This window comes from Myotis daubentonii, chromosome 1 (genome assembly GCF_963259705.1).
Source record: "Myotis daubentonii chromosome 1, mMyoDau2.1, whole genome shotgun sequence".
Classification (NCBI taxonomy): Eukaryota; Metazoa; Chordata; class Mammalia; order Chiroptera; family Vespertilionidae; genus Myotis; species Myotis daubentonii.
This window is the reverse complement of record NC_081840.1, coordinates 44,394,324-44,407,427: the sequence shown is the minus strand read 5'-3', so window position 1 is coordinate 44,407,427 and position 13,104 is coordinate 44,394,324. Positions and strand designations below refer to the sequence as shown.

Sequence of the window (13,104 nt, the reverse complement as noted above, 5' to 3'; positions counted from 1 at the left end):
GATCAATGATGCTCTCTCATCATTGATTTTTCTATCTCTCTCTCCCTTTCCCTTCCTTTCTGAAATAAATAAAAATATATTTTTTTAAAAGAAAAGGGGTTTTATTCAACTGCTGATCACTTGAGGAGATAGGGGACTCTTATCACAAAGTCCATATCAGCATCTCAGTACAGGCAGAGGTTTTCATAAGAAGGGAGAAGCAAAGCAGAACACAGAGATCAAGTGGAGGTCATTGAAAAGTTCTCTACGTGCAGTCCAGTACAGTCCATTCCGATAAGGATCTTAAAATTGGCCAAATGATGGTCTACTCTAGTGTGTGTTATCATGGTTCTTTGTCATCCTGGTTTTATGGTTGAAGGTAAGCAATTCCCCTAGAGCTGTGGTGACTGAAGGTCAGAGTCTATATCTTCTGAAGTTACTTTTAGGATTCTTATACAAACATGCTGTTGATCTACAAGTTACATATTAGTCAGAGTCAGAATTTTACAGAAATAACGTCAAAAAGAATGGTGGGGTGGGATGGGGTACAATTTTCCACTGCTACACATAGACGTGGGTGAGTTCCTTAAGTTCTCGAGGTTCCCAAAATACCTTGTGGTTCCTTCCTTGTCATCTCTCAGCAACCTTCGTTCCTTACCTGGAAAGATTGTCACGAACCATATGAATAAATAAGGTACCGGGCCATTTCTCTAAGGGGCTCTTAATGGCTTTAAAGTCAATCTTCAGCCCACCAGTGTTGCTCAGTGGTTGAGCATCAACCTATGAACCAGGAGGCCACAGTTTGATTCTGGTCAGGGCACATGCCCAGATTGTGGGCTCGATCCCCAATACGGGGTGTGCAGGAGGCAGCCCATCAATGATTCTCTCTCATCATTGATGTTTCTATCTCTCTCCCTCTCCCTTCCAGTCAGGGAAAAAAAAAAGAAATATATTTTTTAAAAAAGTACGTACCATGCTATCCAGTTATATAAAATTCTAGAAAATGCAAACTATAGTGGGGGCAATGGGCAGATGAGAGAGTAATTCTAAAAGGATGCTGGGAAACTGCTGGGGGATGATAGATGTGTGCCTTATCTTGACTGTGGTGATGATTTGTCCACTTATGTCCAAACTGTTCAAATTTTACAGTTTCAATGTGTGCCATCCATCTTACATAATTATACCTCAAGAAAGCTGTAAAAAAAAAGATTCAAAGTATAAGAAATGTTTCTTTAAATATAGAAGATTCCCTAAGTAGTATTTAAGTTAATTCGATTGTATTTATTGAGTTCCTAGTTATTGAGGGTATATAGTGCAGAATTTAGGACCTGTTGCTTTATAGGAATTTAAGGAGTAATCTCTTTCTGTCTTATTAATTATTTTTGTATTAGAAGGCAAATAAAACAAGAAAAAGTACTATGATTGTAAAGGGAGGAATAAAAAGGGCCATGTGCATTAGCTGATTACTTCATTTTACAATTGTCCTCTCCAGCAGTCTTAACCATTCAAGGTGAACGTGTTTCTTTTTATATTTACTTGCAAACTGGCTAAATGGCTTGAAACAAAACAAAATAATTTAATGCAAAACAAACCCATATACGTATTTTTAAATCACCAATGAGGGTGAAAAACTATTACAAAGAGTTTTGAGTAAAAGCCTTGGAATAGTTCTTTTTTATAATGACATTATAGCACATCATAGATAAAGTTTTTTCAGAAACTTGCTAAGATTTTTCCTTCTCTAAAATGACAAAATTCTATATTTTTACAAAGAGGAGGGTGGAATTCTTTGGCATTAGTGAGCTCTCAGGTAGGTTGCTATGGGAAGAGACTGGGGCTGGTGAGGCTCAAGGCCTGGATCCTGTCCAATCTTTGCTACTGATTTATAGTGTGACCCAACCTTTGCTGGCAACCAGCATCTTCTATAAAACAGAGATCACACTGGATTATATTACTTAATTAACGTGCCTCGAGATATTGTTTACAGGACCTGGTCAGAAGGAGAAGAAAGAGGTTTATTCATTTGACAAATATTTATTGTCTATATGCCAGGTGTGGTTCTCAGAGCCAGTGATGAAATGGGGCACAAGATAGATGAGATCCCTCTCTTCCAGCAGGGGACCAGAGAATAAATAAGTAAATAAATAAATAAGATAAGAAGAAAATAAAATAGCAATGTGACAGAGTGATTAGAGGAACAATGAAGGAAGGGTGAGGAAGTGACTTTGGGGCAGAGTCCTAATGACAAGTGGGCAGGCAAGCAAAGGGTTAAGCAAACGGTTGAGTAAACAGGAGGCCCAAGGGATCTGAGGTGAGAACAAACAAGAGTGTTCAGAAGGAGGAAAGAAGGTCAGAGGCCAGCATCTGGCGAGGAGGGGGCGGAAAGTAGGATGAGGTGAGGGACAGAGGAGGCAGAGCTGGAAAGGTCTGATAAGGGTTTTGAAGATGGATTCACTGGGAGATTCACTGTGGAACCACAGTACATTAATGTTCGTCTTTTAAGTTTTGGTTTTTTAAAAGAAAGCAGATTTTAAAATATTTTTAAAAAATATGTTTTTATTGATTTCAGAGAAGAAAGGAGAGGGAGAGAGAGAAACATCAATGATGAGAGAGAATCACTGATCAGCTGCCTCCTGCACACCCCACACTGGGGATGGAGCCTGAAATCTGGGCACATGCCCTGATCAGGAATCAAACTGTGACCTCATGGTTGAAAGGTCAATGCTCAACCACTGAGCGACACTGGCCAGGCCTAATGTTTGTTTTTTTAAGACCCTCTAACTGCTATGTGGAGAATGGATTATCAGGAGGGCAGCAGGAAAGTGGAGGGCTGATTAGGGTTACATATTTGGGAAATAGAACTTAAAGAAAGCCAATCCCAACTCTTGTGGTTGCAGGGTCTAAGACCAGAGGACAAGTGGAAGCCCAAATTCAAATGCTTATATATATAAAAGTTATAAATTAAGTTGGAGACCAGTAACTATAATATGTTCTATCCTCCTACCGTGAAAAATATACTTTCAAAGAATGTGGAAATCCAGGTTGAAATGTGGATTTCTCAGCTTCCTTGGAATGCGGTAATGGAACTAGGGGAGAGCTCTATCTGTTCCTTCCTCTGTCTGTTCCCCTTCTCTTCCCACCCTGCAAGGACCTTCACCCACAGGTGTGTGGAAATCCAGCTCACCAGCCAAGCTTTGTCCACACACTCTTCACATAGGCCCTTGGTCACTTCTCATGGCTAAAGGAGTCTATGCCTGAGTGCAGTCTGTCACTTTGCCCTCAGGAGGATGGGCCAGGGGAAGTGGCCCCTGCAGGCCCTGGGAGCCAGCTCTGGAGCCTCGGGTGACCAGAGAATGGGCTAGAAGGAAGAGCACAGACTCTGTGCAGACATGACTCCTTGGTCCTGTGGACTCCTCACAATGTGGGGAGGGGTGTGGCCAGACAAGGGCCAGAATAGAACCTCAGAAACCACAGCCCAGAACAGGGCCTCAGAATTTTGTGACAGGTTGGATGTGGGTGGCACTGGATAGAAGGGAACCAAGGTGTTTACAGTGGGTATGGGAGTGAAATCAATTGCTCCAGTTTGGATGTTTTGAGTTTGAGATGCCCATTGATATAACCAAGTAGCAGTTCCAAGGAGGCAGTTGGCTTTGTGTGTCTGAAACTTAGAAGTAGAGGTCTAGCCAGAAGAAATAAATTGGGAGCTCATCAATATATAGATGGTAGAGGCCACCTAAGCAGAGAGTGTAGACAAAAAAGGGACCCAGTCTGACAACTAATAAATGTTCACCAACAATATCTGGAAAATACTAAAAACACAAAATAAAATAGTCTCACCTGTACTTTCACCTTCTAGATATACGTTAACATTATGAGATATTTCCTTTGTCTTCTCTTTCTCACTCCATTATATATATATATATATATATATATATATATATATATATATATATATATGTATATTAGAGATCCAATGCATGAAATTTGTGCAAGAGTAGGCCTTCCTTCCCCCGGCTGCCGGCACTGGCTTCCCTCTGGCACCCGGGACTCGGGCTTCCCTCGCAACTCCAGCTTCATCTGGAAGGTCGTCCGGAAGGATGTCCAGAAGGACATCCGGTCTAATTAGCATATTGTGCTTTTTATTTTATATATATAACTATGTTTTTTAAAATAAGTTCTCAATTTTTAAAATATTTTTTAATTGAATTTTAGAGAGAGAGAAAGGGAGAGGAATAGAGAGTTAGAAACATCAATAAAAGAGAAACATCATTGCCTGCACCTGCCTCCTGTATGCCCCCTACTGGGGATCGAGCCCCCAACCAGGGCACATGCCCTGACCAGGAATCCAACCAGTGACCTCTTGATTCATGGGGTTGTCACTCAACCACTGAGTCACACTGGCCAGGCTATATACTGTATTTTAATAATAAAATGGTGCTCACATGTAGTACATACTTTTTTCTTAATTTAAATTCTTTATTGTTTAAAGTATTACATGAGTCTCCTTTTTCCCCCATTGACCTCTCCCTGGCCACTCCCACCCTCCAGCACATGCCCCTACCCTGCTACTGTCTGTGTCCACTGGCCATGCTCATATGCATGCATACCAGTCCTTTGGTTGATCTCTTACCCCCTCACCCCCCACCCTCCCTCATAGGTTGGACAGTCTGTTCGATGCTTCTATGTCTCTGATTCTATTTTTGTTCATTAGTTTATGTTGTTCATTATATTCCACAAATGAGTGAGATCATATGATATTTATCTTTCTCTGACTGGCTTACTTCACTTAGCATAATGCTTTCCAGTTCCATCTATGCTGTTTCAAATGGTAAGAATTCCTTCTTTTTTACAGCAGCATAGTATTCCATTGTGTATATGTGCCAGAGTTTTCTAATCCACTCATCTGCTGATGGGGACTTAGGATGTTTCCAAATCTTAGCTATGGTAAATTGTGCTGATATGAACATAGGGGTGCATATATCCTTTCTTTTTTTAATTTAATTTTATTTTTTATTTATTTATTTTTTATTGCTTAAAGTATTACAAAGGGTATTACATATGTGTCCTTTTTTTCCCCCCACCCTTGACAATCCCCTGGCCTCCCCTACCCCCCAGTGTCTTATGTCCATTAGTTATGCTTATATGCATGCATACAAGTCCTTCGGTTGATCTCTTACCCCCCTCCTTCCTGCCCCCCAACCCTCCCTGGCCTTCCCGCTGCAGTTTGACAATCTGTTTGAGGCAGCTCTGCCTCTGTATCTATTATTGTTTATAAGTTTATAATAGTCTTTATTATCCATGAATGAGTGAGATCATGTGATATTTTTCCTTCACTGACTGGCTTATTTCACTTAGCATAATGCTCTCCAGGTCCATCCATGCCATTGCAAAAGGTAAGAGTTCCTTCTTTTTTACAGCAGCATAGTATTCCATCATGTAGATGTACCACAGTTTTCTAATCCATTCATCTACTGATGGGCACTTAGGCTGTTTCCAGATCTTAGCTATGGTGAATTGTGCTGTTATGAACATATGGGTGCATATATCCTTTCTGATTGGTGTTTCTGGTTTCTTGGGATCATATATCCTTTCTGATTGGTGTTTCTGTTTTCTTGGGATATATTCCTAGAAGTGGGATGACTGGGTCAAATGGAAGTTGCATTTTTAATTTTTTTGAGGAAACTCCATACTGTTTTCCACAGTGGCTTCACCAGTCTGCATTCCCACCAGCAGTGCAAGAGGGTTCCTTTTTCTCTGCATCCTCGCCAACACCTGTCATTTGTTGATGGTACATACTTTTTTTTATTATTGATTTTTTACAGAGAGGCAGGGAGAGGGTTAGAGAGCTAGAAACATCAATCAGCTGCCTCCTGCACACCCCCTACTGGGGATGTGCCTGCAACCAAGGTACATGCCCTTGACCGGAATCAAATCTGGGACCCTTCAGTCTGCAGGCCGACGCTCTATCCACTGAGCCAAACTGGTTAGGGCAATGGTACATACTTTTTATAAGTGCTTTCTTTACTTACTATTTTCGGGACACGTTCCCATTCCAGTACCATTACTCTTTTATTTACTTTATTTTTTGAATTTTTTATTGTTGAGAGTATTACAGATGTCCTCGTTTCTTCTCCTCGCCGCCCCCCTCTACCCGGTTCCTGCCCTGCTCCAAGCCTTCACCACCCTATTGTCTGTGTCCAGAGGTAAAGCATATCTATATATATAAAACGCCCAGCTGGTACATATTATGTGCATGGGCAATTTAAAAATAGACATTGACTCGCACACGCACGATACATATAAAGTTCTCCCTGGTGCCAATTGCACGCATGTGTTTCAATTTGTCATTGTCAATCGTGAATTTGGCTGACACTTCTATTATAGAGAAAGGGCAAATAGTGATATTAAACTATTTCTTCTAATTAATTTCCTTTCAATGTGCAGGAAGCTGACCTGACCTCTGAGTAAGAGTGAGAATGATAAAAAGAAAAAGATTGACAGATTTAAGATGGCTCTGCATGTGTATGTCCCATATGCTCTTCTCACATCTCCCAAACCACTATAGTTCAAATGGTCATTCTCATTTTGAATTTCCTGCTAGTAATCTTTGCTTGAGAGATTTTAGGAGAGTCTGAAGCCTGAACCAGGACAGGCCATTCATACGGAAAAGCTGCTGCTTGGGTGGGGCTGCAAACTGAATGGGACGGGGTTTCAGGGAATTACCAGGGTGGAGCGAACAGTGTGAGCCAGGCTAATGGAAACTAAGAAGATATGGCTACCAGTCAGCTCTGTGACTGGGAAGGTCTCAGCATAGGAACAATGATCCCTGCGAGCACTCCTTTCTAGCAGAAAGACGCCTCTGAGTTGTTGCTCTGATGCCAGACAATCCAGTTCCTCCCTCTATGTCCCTGAATTCCGCCCAAGCCATTGTCCCAGCGCTGGAGCTCAGAGAGAGCGAGTCTATGTATGTCTGTGCACCAGCCCTTTACGAGGATCTGCCTGGGTCTCCAGCAGCCTCAGTGTCACTCAGCCACAATTCCCACTGGTTTTTACAGCTCACAGTTACGTGGACTTCTCTTCCTGGCACTGGAACCTTGGGCCGGGGGCCTGGTATAGGGCTGGGACCCCTTGCTCCTCATAGGAAGCCTCTGCAGCCAAGATATCCCTCCCGATTAAAAACAAACAAACGCCACACATGGCTGATGGACCAGCCCTTTCCACCCCTCCTCCTATCAGTCTTCATATGCTTTCTTCTTCTCTAGTTGTAGGGCTTCCATTCAGCCAGCTATCTGGTGGTTCTGAATGATGGTTGTTCTGTATTATAGTTGTAATTTTGATGTGGTTGTGGGAGGTGGTGAGTACAGGGGTTTACCTATGCCACCATGTTGGTTCTCCCCCATTACTCTTTTAAAGAGAGATTTAAAAATTGATGTGGTTGCCGAAACCGGTTTGGCTCGGTGGATAGAGCGTTGGCCTGCGGACTGAAGGGTCCCAGGTTTGATTCCGGTCAAGGGCATGTACCTTGGTTGCGGGCACATCCCCAGTGGGGAGTGTGCAGGAGGCAGCTGGTCGATGTTTCTCTCTCATCAATGTTTCTAACTATCTCTCTCCTTTCCTCTCTGTAAAAACTCAATAAAATATATTAAAAAAATTTATGTGGATATATCATAAAATCCTCTATGTTTGGACATTAATTTTTAAGATAATATAATTTTTTTAACTCCACAGAAGAAAACCAAAAATTGTTGTTATTCTTCCCACCTAAGAAGTATCTGTTGATGCTTTTGTTTTTGTTTTTAATCCTCACCTAAGGATATTTTTCCATTGATTTTTAGAGAAAGGGAAGGAAGGGGGAGAGACAGAGAGAGAAAGAAACATCAATGTGAGAGAGACACATGTATTGGTTGCCTGCCACATGCGCCCCAGTCCGGGCCGGGGATCAAGCCTGAAATCAAGTTACACACCCTTGACCCGAATCGAATCTGAGACCCTTCAGTCTGTAGGCCGATGCCCTACTGCTGAGCTACATCGGCCAGGGTGGTACCAAAACTTTTTAAATGATCATTGGCCTGGGAATTGGGAAATATGTCCCTGTTCTACCCCTAACTAGCTGTGTGACATAGAATGACACCACTGAACTCTCTGAGGCTCAGTTTTCCCATTTATAAAATGGGGCATTTGGACACTATGATCTCTATAATTCAACTCTAAAATTCTAAAATGAACTCACAGTGTCTTTCTCTATATGCCGAAGCCTCACATCAGATGCCATTCCCTAATCAAGTTATAAAGGTCTATCTATTCAAAGAAAGCACACAGGAGCAAGGATAAATAACCACATGGTTCAGTAATGATTATAATGACTATTATAAAAGCTATCATTATCATAACAATAATTTATCAGGCTGTATAATTAAAACAATCTTGCACACTGCAGAGAAGAGATTCCTTGCTACCCAGAAGTATATAAAACTACAAAACACAAAAATGTATCAACAATTATAGTTTATAATATCTTAAAGTATACATACCCCAAACTATGTGTCATTTGCAGTTCATTGTTGGAGATGAAACTCTTTCAGGCAAATTCTCAGCTCTCTATAAGCTGACCTGACCTCTGAGTAAGAGTGAGAATGATATTTCAGAACAGACAGGCCCAGATCGAAGTAGTGCCTTCTGCCTCTGCCCTGATCATCAAAGCCCTCAAAGAACCGCCAAGAGACAGAAAGAAGCAAAAAAACATTAAGCACAGTGGAAATATCACTTTTGATGAGATTGTCAGCATTGCCCGACAGATGCGTCACCGATCTTTAGCTAGAGAACTCTCTGGAACCATTAAAGAGATCTTGGGGACTGCCCAGTCTGTGGGGTGCAATGTTGATGGTCGCCACCCTCATGACATCATAGACGATATCAACAGTGGTGCAGTGGAATGTCCGGCTAGTTAAGAACTACAAAGGAAAATGTTTCAATTAAAGATCATTTGACAAGCAAAAAAAAAAAAAAAAAAAAAAAGAGTGAGAATGATAAAAATAATAATAAAAAAAAGATTGACAGATTTAAGATGGCTCTGCATGTGTATGTCCCATATGCTCTTATCACAGCTCCCAAACCACTATAGTTCAAATGGTCATTCTCATTTTGAATTTCCTGCTAGTAATCTTTGCAGAGCACTTGGCAGGAAAAGGATGATGCAGGGGTTTTCCAATGATTAGAAGAAAGCATTAAAAAATGTTAAAAAGGCCAGTGATGCCAAGCACTCCAATGAATGTTCTGGAAAAGAGATTTGCTTAATCTCACACTAGTTATGAGAATAAGGATATCCGGGATCCTGGACTGTGATTCAAAAGGAAGTCAGGACTTCCTTCTCCACAGCTGCTGTCTAGGAAGCTGGTATGGCCAAGCACATATATCTTCTTTCAAGGGTCAAATCAAAGTACCACAGCTCCTCTCCGGAATGCTGAGCCAGGGCAAGGTCCCTATCCTTACTCCCCTCCAAAAACAGTGCCCTATTTGACATCCTGTTGGTTGAAACCACATCCTTAGAGAGCCACTGAAATGGCATCATTCCTCACTTTGTTGAGGCAGCTTTTCCTTTAAATGAAGGCCAAGTGAACATTAAAAGTGGCTCCCAAAATAGCTCAGTGGTGTCACTGCATTCAGAATGTCTGACATCCAGAACCGAGGAAGCGATGCACCTCCTCTGAAGGAGGAGAGGGGTAGTGTTACCCTTCACACAGTTACTCAATAGAGACAGCTGCCAAACTCGCAGGAGCTTAAAAATCTAAGGAAGGGATTCCTAGCTATTTATTTAAGCATTTTAAAAATTGGCCCCACCTTGAACAGAATGAATTATAGGCAAAGGGAGTTAATGATAGTATAAAGCATTTAATTTTAAAAACTCAGAGTTCTCTCGTTACTAGAGATTTGGAGAATATGGTATTAAAATGAGAAAAATGTAAGTGGAATTTCTTCATATGAAATAACTTCTATTTACAATAACTAGACACCTTTTATTTTCAATATTCCAACTGAATTTTTCATAACAAAACAAAATACCTTAACTTGTAAGGGACAAATACAAATTTTCCTCTAAAATAAAGCTCATAAATTGATAATATCATAAAATTAACTGATCCTGTAATATCAATAGTGTGTATGCCTAATATAAATACAGGACTCCATAAGTAAACAGAAGTTATCACTGAGTAGTGTATCAAGAATGGTTTTTATGCTCAAACCGGTTTGGCTCAGTGGATAGAGCATCGGCCTGCGGACTGAAAGGTCCCAGGTTCGATTCCGGTCAAGGGCATGTACCTGGGTTGCAGGCACATCCCCAGTAGGGGGTGTGCAGGAGGCAGCTGATCGATGTTTCTAACTCTCTATCTCTCTCCCTTCCTCTCTGTAAAAAATCAATAAAATATATTTTTTTTAAAAAAAGAAGATGGTTTTTATGATCTTTTTTCTACTTTTCTAGTTTTTCCCCACAGAATAAGCTGGTATCTATATGTATAAAAGCCTAAGCGACTGTCTGACCATTCAACCATCCGACTGGTAGCTATAACACGCACTGACCACCAGGTGACTTGGCAGTTGCGGTTCTCAGGTGATGTACCCGGAACCAGAGAGGAGGAAGCCTGATTCTGGGCTGTGTCACCGGAGAACCTCCCTCTTGCAATCCTGGACCCCTTGGGGGATGTCAGAGAGCCGGTTTTGGCCTCATCCCTGCAGGCCAGGCTGAGGGATCCCACCAGTGCACGAATTCGTGCACTGGGCCTCTAATTAGTTTTATATATATATATATGTGTGTGTGTGTATATATATATATATATACATATATATATATATATATACATATATATATATATGTATATGTATATATGTATATATTTAAAAACCCACAAAATTCTAAACAAAAACATAATGCTCAGAAAATGCAAATGTTTTAATGTAAGAAATGCCTATATTATTCTTTCACTTTGAAAAGAAAAGCAGAACAAATAAAAATACATTTTGGTCATTCTGTCCTGTTTTCTGAGGGGAAAAAAGTCTTAGCATAAATTTCTTCTTCTTTTCTATAATAATTATTTTATTGAAAGGGTAACACATATCCAGAAAAGTGCATAAATCATAAATGGAAAACACACCTATATTTTTTTAAAATCCTCAACCGAGGATATACTTTCATTGATTTTAGAGAGAGAGAGAAAGGGAGAAAAAGAGAGAGAGAGAGGGAGAGAAACATTGATCAGGTGCTTCTTGTATGTGCCCCAACTGGGGATTGACCCTGCAACCTTGGTATGTGCCCTGACCAGGAATCAAACCTGCAAGGCAACCTTTTGCTGTATGGGATAATGCTCCAACCAATTGAACCACCTGGCCAGGGCAACACACCTGTATTTTATTGTATATAAAATTATAAAGTTGTTTTAGTTTCTTGCATGTAGTTTCTTCTACTCAAGAGGATGTATGTGAGATTCAATCATATTATTGGAAGTAGTTACTAAGTATTTTGCACAATGCTATGTATTCCATTTTATGAATTCACAACAATTTACATATCTATTTACTATTGATGGACATTTGGGTTGTTTTCCTAATAACTATTACAAATAGTGTTGCTATGAACATTCTTGTACATGTTTTCTGGAGAACATATATATTGATTCCTAGGAGTAGAATTGCTGAGTCTTGGGTAAATGTAAGTTAAACTTTAGTAAATATTGCCAGTTTTCCTAACTAGCTGCATAAATTATACTTCCATCATAGTATGTGTGCTTTTTATTATAGTAAAATATACATAAGAACAAAAATATACCACTTTGACCATTTTTCAATGTATAATTTAGTGGCAGTAAGTACTCACATTGTAGCTCTAATTTGCATTTTCCTGATAAGTAGTTCAGCATCTTTTCAAGATTATTGACTCTTTGGATATCTTCTTTTATGAAATGCCTGTTCAAGCCTTTTGCCCATTTTTCTATTGGATTGTCTGCTTTGTTTTTCTTGTTAATATGTAGGAGTTCTTTCTACATTTTATTTGTGAGTTTTCCCCCCAATATATACATTGCAAATGTCTTTTCTCTTTTTACCTTTTTTTGAGGTCAGAAGTAATTAACTTTAATGTAGTCCAATTTATCACATTTTTCTTTTATTATTTGTTTGTTTTGTGTCTTGTTTAAGAAATCCTTGCCTACCCTAATGCCATGAAGATATTCAATATTTTCTTCTAAAAGTTTTACTCAGTTCCATAATCCATCTATTGTTGATTTGTTTTGTACGGTAAGAGGTACTGTGCAATACTTATTTTATTCCTTATGGATATTTAATTGACCCAGCACCATTTATATAAAAGACCTTTCCTCCATTGTACTGTATTTTTGTCTTTGTCATAAATTGGGTGATAAAATAGATATGGGTTTGTTTCCAGACTCTCAATTCTGTTCCACTGGTCTGTTTGTGCTTGTGCCAGTGCCATATTGCCTTAAGTACTCAATCTTTAGATGGATTTTGATATCTGGTAGTGTAAGTCCTTCAGCTTTGTTCTTCAACACTGTCATGGCTATTCTATTTTCCCCTTTCATTTTCCTGTTCATGTTGTTGTTGTTGTTTTAATAACAGCTTAATTGACAGACAATTCACATACCATACAATTCACCCATTTATTTTTTTAAAATATATTTTATTGATTTTTTACAGAGAGGAAGGGAGAGGGATAGAGAGTTAGAAACATCGATGAGAGAGAAACATCGATCAGCTGCCTCCTGCACACTCCCTACTGGGGATGTGCCCACAACCAAGGTACATGACCTTGACTGGAATCGAACCTGGGACCCTTGAGTCTGCAGGCCGACGCTCTATCCACTGAGCCAAACCGGCTAGGGCACAATTCACCCATTTAAAGTGTAAAATTCAATAGGTTTTTTTGTTGTTGTTGAAAGAAAGTGGCTTTCTTTTTAAAAAATATTTTAATTGATTTTTTTTAGAGAGAGAGGATGGGAGAGGGAGAGAGAAAGAGAAACATTCATGTGAGAGTGGAACGTTGATCAATTGCCTCCTGCACGGGATCGAGCTCACAACCTGGGCTGTGCCCTGACTGGGAAGCAAACTGAGTGCCTGGTGCAT

General features: G+C 40.0%; 1 protein-coding gene across 1 annotated transcript; it reads left to right on the top strand.

The window, feature by feature from the left end:
- The first annotated feature begins 8,612 nt into the window (after window positions 1-8,612).
- LOC132238294 (large ribosomal subunit protein uL11-like) lies at window positions 8,613-8,927 on the top strand. The gene has a single exon (XM_059703807.1). The coding sequence runs from the start codon at window positions 8,613-8,615 to the stop codon at window positions 8,925-8,927; it is 315 nt and encodes a 104-aa protein (XP_059559790.1).
- Window positions 8,928-13,104: the final 4,177 nt, after the last annotated feature.

What these genes read in the sequence shown, in the direction of transcription:
- LOC132238294 (XM_059703807.1), top strand. Translation starts at nt 8,613, where the DNA reads ATGATATTTCAGAACAGACAGGCCCAGATCGAAGTAGTGCCTTCTGCC.